Source organism: Gallus gallus, chromosome 8 (genome assembly GCF_016699485.2).
Source record: "Gallus gallus isolate bGalGal1 chromosome 8, bGalGal1.mat.broiler.GRCg7b, whole genome shotgun sequence".
NCBI classification, from domain to species: Eukaryota; Metazoa; Chordata; class Aves; order Galliformes; family Phasianidae; genus Gallus; species Gallus gallus.
Genome location: NC_052539.1, coordinates 4,763,977 through 4,783,015, shown reverse-complemented (window position 1 = coordinate 4,783,015; position 19,039 = coordinate 4,763,977). Strand labels below are relative to the sequence as shown.

Below are 19,039 nucleotides of genomic sequence, written 5' to 3'. Positions count from 1 at the left end.
GCTTCTGGAATAAGTTAACCATAGCGACTCAGTATTCAAAGCACTCAAGTTCTCCTGAATCAAGTATTTGTAATTCCCTTTTTTAAAAATTTAACAATGAAAAAAAACCCTGAATTTCTAATTCTTATATTCTTAAACTTTTTTTTTTAAACAAACATTTTCACTGATTTCTGCAGCTCTGCAGGAACTCTGCCTGCTACACAGCATTGCTAACTTGCACTTTTTGTTTTGGCATGCAGTTGCCACACGCCATGGATTACAAAGTCTTGGAAAAGTTGCTATTTCGAGGAGGATGCCTCCCCCAGCTAACCTCCCTAGTCTCAAAGCAGAGAACAAAGGCAATGATCCCAATGTGAACATTGTGCCTAAGGATGGCACAGGATGGGCTTCAAAACAAGAACAGCACGAAGAAGAGAAGTAAGTGACCAATGAAATCAGGGTTGTTGTGCTGTAACATTTCTCTCTAGTTTTCCAAAACTTGCAGTGGATAGGAAATGGGAAGGAACTAGTTAGGCTTAAAAGTCCTCAAGAGAGGCACTAGAGAGGAAATAGCACCTCAAAAATTAATATTACTGTTTTTTAAAAAAATAATAAAAAACGTAAATAATTTTTATTATAAAAATTAATATTTTTGTAAAGAATAATCTTGCTGTTTGGGGAGTGGGAGGGAGGAACAACAAGAAAGAAAAACAACAAAAAAAAATGCCACTTAAGTTGAAGGCAGTATGTTTATGGGTCTGGTATAAGAGGGCACCTGAAATGGCTACCTTTAAGTCTTGGTGGCTCCTTACGTGTAATTTTGTAGTATATTCTTGTAAAAATTGGTATAATTGCTTTAAAATCCTTTTGAAACTAAGAGAAGTCCTTGAGTACATGGCACCTAAGTTTAAATTTAACTTGACAATTTGTGAGCATGTAAAAAATCTGTTTGATTTAGTGTGGTTTTCCTGATGTATGTCAGGAAAAACTTAACTCTTAATTTTGTACATGTTAGTTTGAATCTCTATTTTCCTATCTGCTCATAATACATGCACTTCAATTTGTTTGTATGTTAGTATGCCATGAATTCCAGAGACTTCTCATGGAAGTTTGCTGTTACAAACTTCACAGTATTGTTTTGTGCTCCCCAGATATGTGATACAAACAAAACAGATGTCGGAGTAGTGCTGGCTCACTGCTGCATGCTTTGTGTAATTTAATTGCCCATTCTCAGTACAATGTCATCAGCTAAGTCTGCTTCATACTTGTGAAGGAGATCTGACGGCAGCCTCTAAAGAGAATGGACTTAAGTATTGTTCCAACGATACAATTAGAAAAAGTTTCAAAGCAAAATTCATGGTCATGGAAGCCTAAAATAGGATATGCTTCACACCACAAAAGTGGAAGTGGCTTTTGAGTGTTTATTCTTTGACACGTGATTTCTTCTGGAAAAGATTTGAAATAGTGGCACAAAGTATCAGTAGTCTTTCAGCTGGGTATTGATCCATTTTCTTGGTAGAAATGTAGCTAATTGTGGTTGTGGTTAGTTAAACGCTGCAGCTGATGCCTTATTCACTTGGTGGGGGTTTTGCTGCTTGTTGTGATGATGCTGTCTTGTTCATATGTTCTACTCTTATGAAAGCAAGAGATGACTGGATGTTTTCTTCCCCTTCATGCTGTTACTTTATTTCTTCCCATATACTTCCCTACACTCAAATGTCAATTTTGACACCTCTGTGAAAGACTTTGAGTTCACTTTTCTGTTTAGCTTTTATCTTAGGTTTGTGAAGCCACAGATGTACAAGATTCTGCTCAATGTTTTGTATGGTAGTTCCTGTAGCCCAGAGGTCATTTCCATTTGATCTAGTTAAATTGGTGTTGAGCTCAATGGCTTGTTTGATAAAAACACACTTTCATCTGCACCTTTCCATTGCCTGCTACACGTGCTGGAAATATGTTCCAGTAGTTGATTGTGTTTCCAAATAAATAGCTGTCCCTCATCTTCAACTACTTTTTGTAGTTAGTACTATAGTTCTCCAATTTTCAGTGTATTTATAAATGTTTCAGTTTATGTATAAAGCATTCTGATACTTCAAGTATAAATCCTTCTTTTTTCCTATCGTATCACTGCTTTGGAGTTCACAAGAGTTGCTTCCTGTGTTACTTAGTTCTTTTCCCTGCTGCTTTTTCAAGTTGTCACTGGAAGGCCAGTTAGGCAAGTAACAGTAGTTTCATTTGCCTGTTCAATATAGAAGTCTCTGTCACTGTGTGCTTCTTCAAGTACAATGAAATACATCTTTTTTTAATGCCAAAGTGACCCAAGTTGTTTTGTTCTTCCTGTTGTTAGCATCTGCCATTTTGTCCTTATCTATCACATGTTCCTGCTGGCAGTGGCACTGTATAGTGCTTTGGGCTGACCACTGCAGTTCTCAGATTTAGGATGACTCAGATTATTTAAAGTATTTACAATTGAAGTTTTTCCAGATTATTTCACTAGTTATCTCTCCTCTGGTTAATAAAGTGATTCTAGACTATTAGACTTCCCCTATGGGGGGGGAAAAAAAAAAAAGAAAATGCTAGGGAGCTGGAGGTCTTACAGACTGATGCTTTGGAGTCTTAAGTTATTTATATATGCAGGTTTCAGAAATATCTAAATTAAAAATATCTTTTGGAATGCAGTCACCTTTTCGATTGGACAGAATGAGTTGTTATTTTAAATGTCTGAGACTGTATTTGATCTTCATAAATGTAAACTTTCCCATTCCGATTCCAGGTGCCTGTAAGTTTTTTCATGGTGTCTCAGGCCTTATCAGTTCCTGTACTCAGTAATTTCTGACATACATACTTTCCATCCATTCGTGGTGATCTTTTTTTGAAGTGCTTTCTACTCCCAAACCAGGAGCATTACTCTGAATTACTCCCTTCCATAGTTGTAAATTGGTTTCAGATGGTCTCATCAGCTGCTCAGAAAGTTCTGTTCATGACTGACTGCATTTTCTGCCCCTTTGTTTTCATTCATTCCTATCCACTTTGGGTAATCTCTTTCAAAAGAATTAGCTAATTTATTCCAATTTTAACTTTACTGTAACAGCTCCTTTTATGTGAGAAAATGCTTTTTCACAGAAGCTATTGGCTCTTCAGCTGCATAGTTATCTCCTCTCATTCACTTGTTTGCAGTAGTAATCCTGACAATCTTGAATTCATGAGTGCTTTTTCTCTTACTCCAGACAGCCAGAGGTGCCGCAGACACAGCCAAAACCTGCTGTTCCTGCTCCTCCAGAAGCAGCTCCTGTTGCCAAATCATGGGCCAACACCAAGCCAGGTGGACAAGATGGTAAGTGATGTTAAGGGTATGGAGGTTCTTGACCAGCCTAGTGGGCTGTGAACGCTGCTGCTCACAGCATTCAGACTCAGCAGCCTTTTGAGTCCTGAGCAGAACAGCAGGGACTAAGAATGCTGTGGAAGCAGCTTTCATAGCCTGTAAGAGAGGTAGTCCTGTCACGTGAGTGAACTCCAGCCCAGGATAGTGGCAGGTGTGACTGCCTTTTAAAGGACCTGCATAGCCTTTTTTGGGGGCGGGGGGGGGGGGATTGCCACAGGAATAATGATCAGAGCATGAGGTCTTGAACATGGCTGTTCTGGAGAGAGAAAAATCTCAGCCGTTTACTGTAACGCCTGCAGTTCTTTGCATGAGAACCATCAACAGTTAGTGGTCAATTTGGTCATAACTTTAGATCATTTTATGCAAAGGGTCTATAGTCTCATTTCTATTTAAATGTGTGCTACCACAACACTTTCCCTTTTATTTTACAGATTATTTTGTTTTCAAAGTGGTAGTGTTCAAGTAAGTTCTGGGTGTATTTTTGCTCAGGAGAAGCATTGAGGGTGTATTTGGCTGTTTGTTTTACATAATTGTTCTCAATTCTTGCACACAGTTTCCACAATTGTGGGTCTCAGGTTGAGTGTTTTCATGGCAGGTGTGAGATCAAATCGAATCTTTAGCAGAGCTTAAAAATTGCTCATAGTTAGAAGTTACTTAGAATTTCCATGTTGCCGTTATGGAAAATAACATATGACATGTTTTATTCCTTAAATTGAAGACTTGCAAGCTTTCTGTGACTGAAAAAAAGAGAATTTTGACTTCCTTGTTGGGAATAAGTCAGCTCCCTACAGATATCTGAGAACAGTAAAATGGAAATTATATGGAGGTAGCTTTTAAAACTTTATTTAAGGATTGTTAACATTACATATTGTATGGCTTTGCCATCTCTTGCTGGGAGCGTTAGAAGTGGCAATTCTATATCCTGCGTTTCTCGCTCTCCTGCATAGTGCTCAGTGCTTCCTGCATTCTCAGATATAGAAACTCCCCTCCACAGAGCTTTTACAGGAGTGTTGTATAATAAGAGGTTTAAAAAAAAAATGAATTAACACCGGAATGCAGATCATTTTGCATCAACCTTTCTACATAAGCTGGTAAGATCATCTCTGATGTGACACAGGAAATAATGATTCAGCTCAGTGGCTTCAGAATGCATTTAGCTAATTATTTTATGGTTACCATGGCAGCTTGCGTGCCAAGTCCAGATGGCATCCTCATTTCATTCAATTAATGCAGTAGTGGGTTTGCTGTTTCCAGAAGAAATACAGAATGTGAACTGGCTTCAGCTGCTTGCTATCATCCTTAGTTTGAAACTTGGGATACACCTGTTGTGTTCATACTTTTCCGGATCTGCAGTTGGCTGGTGGAACATGTACAAGGCATCTGGAAGTAGTACATGTTCCAGCAGTCATTCAGCCAGCTGCCTCATGCTCCTTGTATAAGACGTCAGCTGAGTGAGGATAAGCTAAGTCCTTCTCTGATGCTATTGACAACCATGGAGGAAAAAAAACAGTTGCAAAATCTGATGGGGAGCATGCATTTCTTTGGCTCAGGCACTGGTTAGGAGTTGGAGGTTAATTGCCACCATATTGTATTTGAAATCTTTTAACAGCTATAGTTGGCTGAAGGTGTGTCTGTTTCAGGCTGTAGGTTCTGTTAGGCTTATAACTGAGGATACTGTTGTTTTGCAACTGAAACATTGTTGCTGCAAAAGCGTGAACAGAAAACATGTTTCAAGATTCATAAAACTTTTACCTGCTACAGGATCTCCAAAATGGTTCCCTTGCCTGGCAGGCCATTTGCTTAGTGTGGTTGTAGTTTCCAGTTGCCTTAAGCTGCTGGCTGTGGCTGCTTAGGAGCATGAAGCATCTAATGCCCAGTAACAGAAAACAAGCTAACATGACCTGTAGTAGGTGAAGTTGGAAGATTGAAAGCTTTTAAGCTGATCTGTGGGCACAGAGGTAATTATTGTGGTATTTGCTGTCATCACATTACAAAGAAAGTGAAAAGAGAGGAGTTAATCCTGTGCTTAACATTTAACCCTTAAAAAAGAAAAAGCAAAACAAGATCCCTGTCTTTCATGCTGTATTATTATTGCTATGATCCGTGATTCTTTCATGGATCAGAGGTGATAGAAGTTCTTCTAGCTGCTGGCTTAAAAAGTATATAATTGAGGTTGGGGTTTTTTTTGAACTGCTTATTTTTTTGTCAGTTTGTCTTATAACCCATGTAGCTGTTCAGCAGCTTTAATAGTAAATATAAATGTTTTATGAGGATTGCTCTTGGCTTGCCAATTCTACTGCCATTAAATTAATGACTATATGCTTCATTTTTTATTAAGGATGATCAGGCTTATAGGAGCATTTTCTGAACTGCTTTGATTACAGATAAGTTGTGACTGTGAATATCTTATTTTGTAGGTCCAGCTCTTCCAGTAAATAGTTATTTCCAGCAAGAGTTTCCCAGTCTGCCGGCAGCTGGGGATCAAGAAAAGTCAGGCAAAGATAAAGATGCATCTGAAGAGGCCCATGGACCCAGCTTGAGACCACAAAGTAAGTATATGGTAGAAATTTTAGTGAAATTGCATGCAGTTGTGTGGAATGTGTATTTGCTCCCCATACAAAAGAAATGTATGAATACTGTTTTAAGGATTCATTTCTGCAATAAACGAACACCTACAAACAGTCCTCCTGCCTGAAAGTCTTGTAACTCTCTTCTCTGTTAAATGGTTTTATTGTTTAAGATCTTGTTATAAAGATTTTTGTGTTTGGTTCCTTTTCTGCTTTACTGTGTTCCTGGTGTGGAAAACAGGTATTTAATTGTATCCTACAGTTCACTACATATTTGCCCAGGCTGATACTCTGAGGAGAGTTTGTTGCACAGTATTGGTGTTTTCTTCCACCTGCTAGATGCCATGACAGCTAGAATGTATATTCAAGAACTATCCTTACAACCAGTGAAATACAACCCTCATCACTTCTATTCCATCATTTATCAGAGATACAAGCCAGTATCTAGATACATCTTCACTTTGAAATGTAACGCGCAGATGTGTCATTTTGAGCTGCTTGAGAAGTTTGTGATACTCCTCTTAGAAAGAAGTTTGATCTTTCCATTGGCAGCATCTGTGCATCAAACCAGCAGAGGCTCACTTATCACAGCTAAAGCTGTTTTCTATCTTGTACTATTATCAACATCTTTTTCAAATGGCACTATGTTTTAGAAGGTAGAGAAAAACAGCTAGAGCTGTCTATTAATTTAACTCTTACCCTTTGGGATCACAGCTGTATGTAGGGCTGAAGAGGATTAAAAAACGACTTCCATTTTCTTAGTAGTAAATGTCCATCTGCCCAGATAGCTATGTCATTGAAAACTGCCTAGGAAGATCAAGTATGGTCTTCTTTTCTTTTACTGACTCCCTCTATGCAGATGCTGCTAGTTGGTGAGAAGGTGGTAATAACAATTCACCCAATTCTCCAACAGATCAAGATGCTAAGGCTCTTGGGCAGGAAGATGGCAATGCTACTCCAGCAGAACAAAGTGATGGCCAGAAGGCAGCAGAGAAGAGGGATGTGCGGTTACCACAGATCCCACAGCCCAAGATGAATGGCCAGCAGCAGCCACCCATCTCGTCTCAGTACAGGGCAATGATGCCGCCTTACGTAAGTAGTGGTTACACAAAGTTTTAAGCAGCAGGGATTGGTTATTGGCTACTATGATTCCCTTATACGTTTCTTAACCTCCCTCCATGGAATGCTTAGTAGTGTTTAGCAAGAAGTGTGGGGTCACAACCAGCTCCTCAAAGGATGTGGCTCTATGTTGCCACTCCTGCTGCACTAAGCTTCAGCTTGTGAGGGGTTGCTGAGCACTTGTAATCATTCCACCTTTTGTGAACTGATGGTCCTACAGTTGTCATTAGAGCAGATTGTTTTGAGTGAAGAACCTTGCTTTACTCTCATTATCATTCCACTATTCTCAGTATGTCTGATACAGTGATATTTTTAACAAATGACTTCTGTTTTAAACTTTTCTTAGATGTTTAATCAGTATCCTAGAATGGCATATCCTCCTTCCATGCAAGGCCCAACAAGGTTTCCGAACTCTGAGCCTAGTAGGTAAGATACAAGTGTTCTTGTTCTGTGGTTATGAACTCTGCATCCCCCTGTAAAGGGAAAAAATTAAAAAGAAAAAAAATTGCACTGGTTGTCTTGATTACAACTATACGCAGTCACTGGTTAGTCATAACTTTGGTTTGTGTGGAGTAATGCCATATTGTGTTTGAAAACTCAGCTGCAAAACTAAGAGAATCCTGCATGTTATAGGGCTTTTTAATGGGAAAAGCAGGAGAGAGGGATACCTTTGTAATTTTGAGCAGCACTTTTTCTGTAAAAGGACTGTTGCTCCAATGTCACAATGAAAGTAGTTTATTTCTGGTTCACAACTCTGCCGCTCTTCAATTAAAGTAGAACTCTAATCCTTTTTGAAAATAATTTTCCTCCTCTGTGGTGGTGTGGCAGTAATTATTTGAACTGCAGTGGTCTCATATGTATCATATATAACATTTTTACCGATGTGAGGAAACAGTACTGTATACTTGAAATGAGTCACATGCAACTTGACCTTCTATCTAGTCATTTTGCTGAAAAAAATAGTGATGGTGGCCTTTGTTTCTCTTTCTTCTCTAGAGGGCCAAGGGGAAGAGGACCTCCTTCGTGGTGTTCAGAACCTATTGAGCGCCCATCCATTCTTAGTGCTAGTGAACTTAAAGAACTTGATAAATTTGATAACCTAGATGCTGAGGCTGATGAAGGCTGGGCAGGTAAGAACCTCAGATTAATGATTTATTTTCTTTGTATATTTAATTTTTCTGAAGGATTAATTGAGTATTTGCTTGTGTGTCAGGTGCTCAGAGTGAAGTGGATTACACTGAACAGTTGAATTTCAGTGATGACGATGAGCAAGGAAGTAGTCAAAAGGAGAAGGAAAGTGGGTGAGTTGGAGCTGCTAGTTGTGTGTGAATGCTACACAGCTAGCTTAACTTTTGGGAAACTTGAATGAAGTGAGTGTGTGAAGTACTTCAGTAATACTTATTTCAGTAATTAAGTACTGTATTAAGCTGTGTAACTGTCTGCAGCCTGTGGAGCATGAAGTTGAAGTGATTTTTCTTGTGAGAATCTTTCACTCTTGCTTAGAGATGTTGAGGACGGAAGATAAATCACCAAAGCACTGTATAGAATATTCCTTCCACTTTTCTCATCTCTTTGCACAGTGATGAACAAACACCATCAAAAGATTCTCAGAGCCCCGATGGCCAGAAAGAAGCAGAAGAACAGACAAATGCTAAGTCTGCCACCCAGGCTTCTGCAGCAGCAACCAAAGGATCTTATGGCAAAAGTTCTCAGCTTGATCAGGTTTGTGTTTTCCTCTCTTCGGCTCTTCTGGCAAGAGCCTTGTCAGGGGAGATCACACTGCTGCTTCTGCAACTGTCAGGTGGATTAAGCATTATGAACATGAGTTAAAAGCATTATCTACTGCTTATCTGAGCTGTAGTAACATGGGGTGTTGCTTAGCTTCTTCTGGTCCCAAATAAAAATAACATGTATTTGTCTAGTGTGTTCTAACCCACAGTTGTGAGAGATGAAAACTCTTATGTCAGTTACTGTTGCTCAATTGACAGGTTTTTACTTAATTATTTTGTCTGTCCATTGCTGTAACAGTGAATAAAGCCATTCTGCTGTCCATCATGTTTTGTAGAGGCACAGAGAAATAGTGCCATGTTGACCCGCACACTTAATTTCTTTTTTTTAAATCATGACCTGGTTTGTACAGTACAGTACAGTACCTGGTCAGTACAGCTTTGCAGTAGTGTGTCAGCTGTTTCTTCTCAGGTATATAGATTTCTCTAGACATCATAGAATACATCGGTTCAGCCATTTTGGTTTTTGGATTATCCTGTAGTTGAGGAAGAGTAGCAACCATCTCAGCTTATGCCTGCATCAGCTTGGTGGGGCTACTGTTAGCACTGAGTGAAAATTTCCTGACGCCAGTAACAATGGAGATGGGGGATCCTGAATTTGTTTTTCTTTTTTTTCTCTGTAGAAAGATTGTGTAATTTACCAAGGTTTGATACTACACTGAATCTGAAGAAAAACACTGCAGTAAACTAAATTGCAAAATTTGGATGCTTTTTAAGTAGTTTTTCAGCCACAGTGAAGATGTTCTTGCCCTCTTTGCATGCTAATCTGTATCCTATGCAAGGTAGTTCACTAGATACAGTATTTTAATGTAGTAGGAAAAGGTACACCTAAAAATTACCAGCCTTACTCTTGTTACAAGCTATTTACCCTGGTACTGTGTTATCCAATAGGATCGGGGTCCAGCACAGCCCTCTATACATGAAAGAGGTGGTCCTCCTCTTCATCCCAAATCTATTCTACCACCGGTAAGATCAGAATTGTCCTTATTTTCTTAAGTTAAATTCCTTAGTGCTGTGATGGAGGGAACTAAACTTGGAAAAGTAACAATGCTTCACATAGGGGTTAGCCTTTTTCTGTAACAATTAAAGTGATTGTAAGACCTGGGGCCAGTAAGAGTGAGACCTTAACACAGCCACGCTGCTAATTGTTTGTGTAAATAGTATAAATCTTGAAATTGGCATGCGAAATGCACGTGAACTTCAAGAACTTTTGATCATCTAGCCTTACCTGGGACTGGAGAAGAGAGGGACGTGAGAGAGGTGTTGAAGGGCTGATTGTGGCTTTATATTGGCTGCATGCCCTGGCAAACAGGGAAGTGAAGTTCCAAGTGAAATGTGCAGATAGTAGCTGCTCACCAACTTTCAACAGTGCTCATTAAAATCTTGGTTATCCTAAGATAACCTTGAATTTCTTTGGCTACTTGGGCTCTCTGTCTGAGATCAAACAGAGCAAACTGTAATCAAATCTAAAAGGCGTTTGTCATCTTTGCAGCCACTTTTCATTAGCAGCAGTAAGAAGTGACATGAGCTCAACTGAATCTTTACTTCTATTTTGAGTTCATGTTGCATGGAAGGTGTCTTTCAAACCTTACTTTGTAAAAATGCCATCCAAATACATCAGTAGGCAAACAGTTAAAATGTTGTATTTCAGCTAGTTTGTTTTATGTAATTGTGCCACAGCTGACTCACTGATTTTAACACTACAGCATCCTCCTCCTCCTGATCGTCAACTAGGACCTGGAAGGCAGGGACCCTTTCCTCCTAAACCAGTACCAGATGAAGATGAAATCTGGAAACAGAGGAGAAGACAGCAGTCAGAGATATCTGCTGCAGTTGAGCGAGCCCGTAAGCGCCGAGAAGAGGAAGAAAGAAGAATGGAAGAACAAAGAAAAGCAGCTTGTGCAGAAAAGCTGAAACGGTTAAATGAGAAATTTGGCTGTATGACAAAACCCTCCCGGGAAGACCCTCTGAAAGAGAGAGAGAGGGAGAGGGAAAGAGAAAGGGAGAGAGAAAGGGAAAGGGAGAGGGAGAGGGAACGGGAGAGAGAGCGGGAAAGAGAAAAGGAGAGGGAGAGGGAAAGGGAAAGGGAAAAAGAAAAAGAGAGGGAGCGGGAAAGGGAAAAAGAAGAAAAAGAAAAACTGGAGAAAGCAAAAGAGCAAGAAAGGGAAAAAGAGAAAGAAAACGAGAGAGAGAAGGAAGAAAAAGAGAGGGAGAAGGAGAAAGAAGAGGAGAAACCAGTGCACGAAGCTCCTGAGCCTGTAGAACCTGTGGTAACGCCTGCAGTAGAAAAACAAGAAAGTGAAAGCAGGAATAACAAGGAAGAAAAAGGTATGCTTGCATGCAAGTAGGAGTTGTCTCTCCTGAAGCTGAGCCACAGAGCGTAGTAGTAATCAAGCAGTCTACTTTCCATACCTGATTAACTTTGTGCATCTAGATCATATGTTTTCCTGGCACGCCACAGCTGCTGACTCTGTCATTTGAGCTAGACCTGTCTGGCCAGCTCATCAAAGTGTTAAAGGAAAAATTGAGTTCTGTGATTTAAGCAGAACATGAAAGAATACAGAAAAAGTAAAAGACTCTTTTTTTTTTCCTTGCTAAAAGAGAGTCAGTGATTTGTATTGCCAAAAAAACCAACGTAAATTATTTCAGCTGTTCTGTTCTTTAAGCAAGCCTAGAGAAGTAGACACTGAGCACATCTTTATACTTAATGCATTTTTTTTGTAGTGGAGCTTTGAATGCCTCTGTTAGATTATTCTTAATGGTGTCATCCCTTAAATGGATAAAAATGGTTGTAAAACTGAACTTTGGTTCATAAAGAAATTGATTAAATTTTAATACAGTAGTACTTAAATCACACAGTAGTTGCAACATGAACTGAGCAATCACGATTATTTGAGTTTAAAGGGAACTCTGAGAAATAATGTTTTGAGATTCTGTTCTTTTAGTCTGTGTGTGTTTTGGAAACTAGAACTGTGAGGTTAGAGAAAGCAAGTTTGCTTTCATTTTAGAAAGATATGCCTTTTCTGACACTCTGGATAATGTGAAATTATTAGCTTTAAAATGCACTCTTTTTTTCCTGTATCTCTTCTTTTTTTTTTCCAGAAGATCAAGCAGTCTTTACCCGACAAGACAGTGGTCGAAATGAGAAAGAGATTTCACAGGTGACTCATGAGAGCGAGCCAGAATCAGGATCTCAACCTCGTCCTGCTGTTTCCTCAGGCTATTCTAAGCAGTTCCAGAAATCATTACCACCGAGATTTCAGAGGCAGCAGGTAACCAGCTAGTTTACTAAAAGGAAGAAATAACACAGTGTCTTTTGCTTCATTCTGAATAAGAATATGACCATTTGGGGGGGGTGGAGAAAAAAAGTCCAAGTTGTTGGTTTCCAGCTTCTGTAATATTATTGTATTGGCAGAATTGGCTTTGTAGGGAGCACTTCCCATCCTTGCAAAGTACACAAGTGAGCAGAAGACAAGCGACGCTTTTAAAACTGGCTGCTTTTGGCATCAGTTACCAGAAGTAGAGCATTACCCTGTGGATACTTGTTCAATCAGAGATCTGGTGATCACTGTTTCTGCAGCTTTACATTAAAGGCCATGGCACTCGCAGATACATTTTGCATTCAGTTCCTATGGTCTGAAGAGCACTGGTCATTCACATCATGAACAAAGTATAGATTGTTCTGTATCTCAGCTGAACACTAGCAAAACTGTAGCTATTCTAAATTGTACGGTCTTTTCCCGATGCCTCCCCCATTTTCTCCTCATTCATTCTGATTTGTTTGTGATTTATTTTCAGAATGTTTAGTATCACTGAGGTGACTGCAATCATTGTTTGCAAGGGTTATTTTAATTCTGCTCAAGTCTTCATCCTAACGTAAAGTCCTATAATGCTGTTTTCTTTGATTCAGGAGCAGATGAAACAGCAGCAGTGGCAACAACAGCAGCAAGGTGTAATTCCACAGTCTGCTCCCTCACAGCCTTCTAGTGGCCCTGTCCCTCCTCCCCAGCATAGACCTCTTTACCAACCAATGCAACCACATCCACAGCATCTGGCTTCAATGGGTTTTGATCCACGGTGGCTTATGATGCAGTCTTACATGGACCCACGAATGATGTCGGGAAGGCCTGCAATGGATATGCCTCCTATTCATCCAGGTAAAATCTGGGGACTCTTCTGATCGTTGAACTTTCTTGGGTTTGAAATAAATGTCTTTTCTTAACCACATTATATATAGTAAATGAGCTTTTTAAGTATCATTTGGGACTAAGTAGATTGTAATGATTCTGTGAGATTGAGACAATCATGCATCATTATATGTCTTGACTACAGAGTAATATCAGAGCTTTTTGCTGCATCACAGGCAAGTTACTAAAAGCAGGGCTGTATTCAAAATGTCAATATAAGCCTTACTTGCTTATGGTTATTGTAGTTGGCATGAGTTAGATTGTTATGCTATAAAAACAGTATATTTACGGTTAATCTTTCATTGTGTGTTAGCTCTTGGTATTACTTCAATTGTTTTAAATAAATTTGTTATTTCTGTCTTATGTGCTAGCACTCCTGGAGTTTTGCTAAATGTTCTCAAATTCTTGGTGCTAAAAGACTTGAAATTAGGAAAGCTAATGTGCATAGATAATGCTGGACTGGCAGATAACATAGTGGAGAGACCACTGAGTCAGAAGGAGCAGGACACAAGGGAATGCATCTCTTGAAGGGAATGTAGGGATTGAATGGAGGAAATGGTAACCTAAGCAAAAAATGATGAAAACTATGACACTGCAATTAAAATGTTAACAAGATAGGACCTAGGAGTCTTAATGAGAGTGCCAAGAACTACCTGTATGTACATTCATCTTGCCTTTTGCTATTCATATTTTAGAGCAGAATCTTCTCATGTTTACAGGTCTACAGGCCTGGCTCTTTCCATTACGGTGGAAACAGCTTTTGCTTTTGTTGGCATAGAGGGCACTGGTGGTGAATATGACTTAATCATTCTGGGGTCATTTGACAGTGAAGAGACATTTGGTTCCAGTAAGAGAAGGTACAGAGGAAAAGTAGGAGGATAGAGAATAGGGCTTTTCAGGACCTCCTGATATACTTTGTTTCATGGGCTAGATCTCTTTGCTAATTCAGCTGTTGAACTTAAACCTGTAACAGGAATTATGCCTCCCAAACCACTGATGAGAAGAGACCAGCTGGAAGGATCAGCAACTAGTTCAGATTCATTTGAACATATAGCTCGCTCAGCAAGAGAGCATGCTGTTCCTTTGTCAGAGCCCCGCATAATGTGGGGCTCAGATCCGTACCCCCATGCAGAACCTCAGCAAGCTAGTTCTCCTCCCAAAGTGCTAGAAGAGCCTGACAATTTGAGGTAAGCCTGAGTTATGTACTCTTTCTTGTCTGTCACTACTGAGCCACACCTGCTTACGCATTTAGCTGTGTAATTTGTATTGTAAAACATGGTTTAAACTGTAAATTCAGACCATGTTAATGCTGCTTTTCACACAGAACTTTAAAAGGAGTTAGAGGGAATGTACTTGGCACTGCTGTATAAACAAGACGTGCCTGCTGTGTAGTAGGGCATAGAAGAGCAATTTATCCATTGTTTAGGATCCTTAACCTGGTTTGATGAATGGTGATTGTGATAATACTATGAATTTTCGGTTCTGTAGAATGCTGCTGCAGTGTTGTATCCTGTCTTTTATCTGCTTTCCATCTTCCCCATATTAGTGAGCTTCTGCCTGGTGGACATCAGTTTCAAAAGTGATGTGTTAAGTGCAAGTGGTATGAACTAAGATAGTTGCCTCGGGCATCTTTAAAGTACCCCCCTGCTTCTTTTTCCTCTAGCACTGCTTGTGTAATACTTGCTGACAGCCTGCTAACCTGAAGGTTCTGTTTGAAATGCATATATAGCCATTAATGTTAATGGATTCCTAAAATCAACCGTGCATATTTGACACTGAATTTTAAACCAATTGGTGTAAAATGGATCTCTGTAAAACTAGCAACCACTGTGAAAATTGATACGTTGTTTCCTGGATCTGACAGAAATCCCATACAAACAAAATCATTCAAGTAAATACTTATGAGAATTTTATCCCCTGCATAATGTTCTTCTTAATTGTTGTTTCTTAGATCTGAGGCCCACTTGGAGCAAGAACGAGTTGCTGTTCCTGCTGCAGCTTATCCTGTAGAACACAACCAGCTGGACTCTCATCCAAAGACAGACTTTTTCAGAGAACCAGGAGAGGTGGAAGTACAAAAGTTCCCAAGCAGGCCTTTGGAAGATGCCCAATCTCTCCAAACTGACACATCTAACACTAAAGTTAATTTTGAAGGAATCGATGAGAATGTTTCACGCAGCTCTGCAGAAGAACTCATGCCTGTGGGGGAAAGTCACTCTTCATTAAAGAGAAGCATTTCCCATGGCTCAAGTCATTCTCTAAAATCAGAAGAACAGAGGAATGAGACAACAGCAAATATCCCTAAAATAAGTAGCAGGCCTGTTGAGTCAAAGGAGACAATTGAGAGAATTGAGATTAAGCCAAAAAAAGAAGTTTTGATCAATAACAGAACATCCGAAGGACCTAAACTTGAGAAAACATTTAAACCTAAGTCTGAAACAAGATGGGGTCCTAGGCCTGGTTACGGCAGGAGAGAGGAAGGCAGCGATAGACCCATAAGAAGATCAGGTCCTATTAAAAAACCTGTGCTTAGAGATATGAAAGAGGAGCGTGAACAGAGAGAAGAGCGTGAACAGAGGAAGGAGAAGGAAGGAGAAAAGATGGCTAGTGAAAAACCAAGCAAGTCTGAAAAAAGCGACAAAAAGGAAGCACATCAAGTGCCAGTGCCTCAGGCTGAGCCAGAGACATCTGCCTCTAGCAGTGCTCCTTTGGCTAAGAAGATAGTCCAAGATGCTGCTCCAACATCAGCAAGCCCCGAGAGCACTCAGACTGAGACTGCAGCTAAAGTTCCAGTTCAGCCACCCACTCCTCCAGTCTCGCAGCAGCTACCAGCTGCACAGCCTGCTGTTCCACAGCTTCCCCCTGCAGTACTGCAGCAACCACCGACTCAGCCCGCAGCACAGCAGCAGCCACAAGCACAGCAGCCAGTTACCACAGTGAAGGAAGAAAAGCAGACAGAGAAGGTAGTTAACAAGGAGGTTGTAGAGAAACCACGCTTAGAAACCAGACCAGTAAAAAGAGAGCCTGGCTTACCACCTAGGACGTACTGGAAAGAGGCTAGGGACAGAGACTGGTTCCCAGATCAGGGATACAGAGGCAGAGGTCGTGGGGAGTATTATTCTAGAGGTCGTAGCTACAGGGGTTCTTACGGAGGACGTGGTCGGGGCAGTAGAGGCCATAACAGGGAGTATCCACACTACAGAGATACTAAGCCTAGAACAGACCATGTGCCTTCTGGGCCTGTTAGACAAAGAGAAGAGAGTGAAACTCGCAGTGAGAGTTCAGACTTTGAAGTGATTCCAAAACGACGGCGACAGCATGGTTCAGAGACTGATTCTGACAGCGAAGTCCATGAAAGTGCAAGCGACACTCTGCTTTCAGACAAAGACAGTCTCATCAAAGGCAAACACCCAAAAAGAGAAGAGAGGGCTGATGGCAAGAGACCTACAAAGCCACTGTCATTCAAACCTGAAAACAATATCAGAGTGGATAATAGATCTCTGGAAAAAACATACATAAGAGATGATGAGAATAAACCTAAACCAGGATTTCTTCCTAAAGGAGAACCTTCTAGACGAGGCAGAGGGGGAATGTATAGACGTGGTGGAAGGGATCCTGGTGGGCGTCCTCCACGACCATCCACAATAAGGAGACCAGCTTACAGAGACAATCAGTGGAATCCCAGGCAAACGGAGATCATTAAACCAGAAGATGGGGAGCCTCCAAGGAGAAATGAGCATTATGGTCCTATACCAGTTGATAAAAGACCTCCAAAATTTGAGAGGAAGTTTGATCCAACTAGAGAGAGACCGCGAAGACAAAGGCCTGCTCGGCCTCCAAGGCAAGATAAGCCACCACGCTTCAGGCGCCTAAAAGAGAGAGAGGCTGCTTCAAAGATCAATGAGGCAGTAACCAGCTCATCAACTACTGCTGCAGTCACTAATGTGGTTACTGAGCCCTCCAACACCGCTCTAGATGTTTCGGGAAGTAAGACACCAGACTTGTCTAATCAGAATTCTTCAGACCAGGCAAACGAGGAGTGGGAAACAGCCTCAGAGAGCAGCGATTTTAATGAGAGGCGTGAGAGGGATGAGAAGAAAACAGCAGATATAGCAGCACAGGTTGCTGCAAAAGCAGGAGAAAACACTGGAGCTCCAAAAAGAGAAATAGCTAAGAGAAGTTTCTCTAGTCAGCGGCCTGGAATAGACCGTCAAAACAGACGTGGTAACAGTGGGCCAGCTAAACCAGGGAGGACCTTCTCAGGGCCTAGGAGTGACAGGCGGAGTGGTCCTCCACCCAGAAGTGGAAAAAGAGGGTGAGTACCAGCTTCAGTTAGGAAGCAGGCATAGCTGTGGTCTTGAGTCATCCTGTTGTGATTTAAAAGTCAATAATAACTGTTTTAGATTTGTAGTGACTGATAGACAAGTGCAAGATAACCACGTGCACCAGTATCTCTGTGCTTTCTGGTGTTTTTTTTTGGTTTGTGTGTATAATCCAGAAAATTGACTGCAATGCATAGTGTTTTTGCATGTATGCACAGTGTTAATTAGCCTAACTTTAAAAAAAAAGAAGTGATGCATTTTCTCAGCTGGGGTATGTTTCCCAATATTTGGATGCAAGCTGAAGGGTTAATGTGAATGCTTTTGCAGTTTAATACATAGATAGCTGCCTTCCATTTGGCCTGTTGTATTTTTAGGTCAATCATCTAGCAGAAAAGCATGCTGATACATGCTTGCCATTGAGAATACATTTTGTTTCTCTGTATGTTAAATTTGATTAGAACTTGGTAATTATCTGGTGCTAATGTTTTCCCACTGTTTTGTAGCCACAGTGCACGGTAGTCTTAATAGGTGGGAAGCAGAGCAAGCCGTTTCTTCATTGATTTCCTGCATTTCTTGATCTTGTAGGTTGCTGTATATTAAGTTCACATTTTGCTTGGACTAAAAAACTTAAATTCAGTGCTCTACTCTCTGAATTAAAAATACTAAGGCTTTCTTTGATAAGTCAGTTAAATATGATTTTGAAACAAAGGCTGGGTTTTCCAGGTTCCACAGCAAAGCCAGAATGTTTCAAGTCTCTGACTCTGATGGCTGCAGAGAGCTTCTGGCAAGGGAGCCTGTGAAACATTTCATACTGTAAGCTTCCATTTTTGTGTGTGCTTGTTTGTTTGTTTCTCTGCAGAAGGCTTTACTAAAGTTTTGAACTTCAGACCTGTTGAGTTTGATGTGTCTAACTACATAGAGTGAGACAGAAAATCATGCACTTTTTTTTCCCTATGATTACTTCTGACAGCAGTGCATTGGATGTGTCACCAAAACAGCTTTTTCTGTTTAGTTTGTGCTCATTGAGGAGCTGAAAGTAAATGTCTGGAGCCTGCCAAGAAGTTGCACATTAAACACTCTTGACCCTATAATGTGATTTGCATTTTGTTATTTCCTTCCTTCCTGTGCTCTGTGGATGTTAATTGATCTCCTTAACATATTTTTTTTCTAATATAGGCCATTTGAAGACCAGACAGCAAGCGTGCCTGGTGTTGATCCCAGCAACAACAACTCTTTGCATCAGGAAGAAGGAGGTGTTAATGCAGCAGGACAGAAGACCACCAAGGATGCAAGTGGCAAAAAGAGAGAGGAACCTAAAGCTGGTCCAAAGAAGCCTAAGGAAAAAGTGGATGCTTTGTCCCAATTTGATCTTAATAATTATGCAAGTATGTACTGATAAGATACCATGCTAGCAAAAATTTGTAACCGTGCAGCTTTCTTGGATGTATTGCTAGATGTTTGAAAACATACAAAAGATGATGATTTTTTTAAAGCGCATGAATAAATGTATATTTGAGTATTGCTACTTTTGTCGTGTTTAATTAACTTTTTCACATACTAAATATTCGGTTCTAGTTCAGTTGCAACGCAATTAGGAAGCAAAGCCTGAGCTTTCATCAAAGCCATCATCTGTGTCTGCTTATTGGGAAATTGTTTCTACCTAAAGCAGTTTGTTCTTAATGAATTTTATTGTGCA

The 19,039-nt window shown here is 40.3% G+C and overlaps 1 protein-coding gene across 31 annotated transcripts in view; it reads left to right on the top strand.

Annotated features, from left to right (window-relative positions):
* Positions 1-19,039, top strand: part of PRRC2C (proline rich coiled-coil 2C) — a 66,943-nt gene that overhangs the window by 16,313 nt on the left and 31,591 nt on the right. For 23 of the 31 annotated variants that reach the window (XM_046944368.1, XM_046944366.1, XM_046944359.1 and 20 more), the window contains exons 3-18: positions 240-417; positions 3,207-3,313; positions 5,779-5,910; positions 6,842-7,020; positions 7,394-7,473; positions 8,044-8,177; positions 8,261-8,348; positions 8,628-8,769; positions 9,726-9,800; positions 10,541-11,162; positions 11,937-12,106; positions 12,745-12,991; positions 13,995-14,208; positions 14,973-17,336; positions 18,067-18,156; positions 18,520-18,728. In XM_046944368.1, coding sequence (XP_046800324.1) covers positions 240-417; positions 3,207-3,313; positions 5,779-5,910; positions 6,842-7,020; positions 7,394-7,473; positions 8,044-8,177; positions 8,261-8,348; positions 8,628-8,769; positions 9,726-9,800; positions 10,541-11,162; positions 11,937-12,106; positions 12,745-12,991; positions 13,995-14,208; positions 14,973-17,336; positions 18,067-18,156; positions 18,520-18,728 — 5,031 coding nt within the window. The remainder of the gene's footprint in view (positions 1-239; positions 418-3,206; positions 3,314-5,778; positions 5,911-6,841; positions 7,021-7,393; positions 7,474-8,043; positions 8,178-8,260; positions 8,349-8,627; positions 8,770-9,725; positions 9,801-10,540; positions 11,163-11,936; positions 12,107-12,744; positions 12,992-13,994; positions 14,209-14,972; positions 17,337-18,066; positions 18,157-18,519; positions 18,729-19,039) is intronic. The other 8 variants (XM_046944363.1, XM_046944364.1, XM_046944362.1 and 5 more) reach the window with 2 other exon arrangements.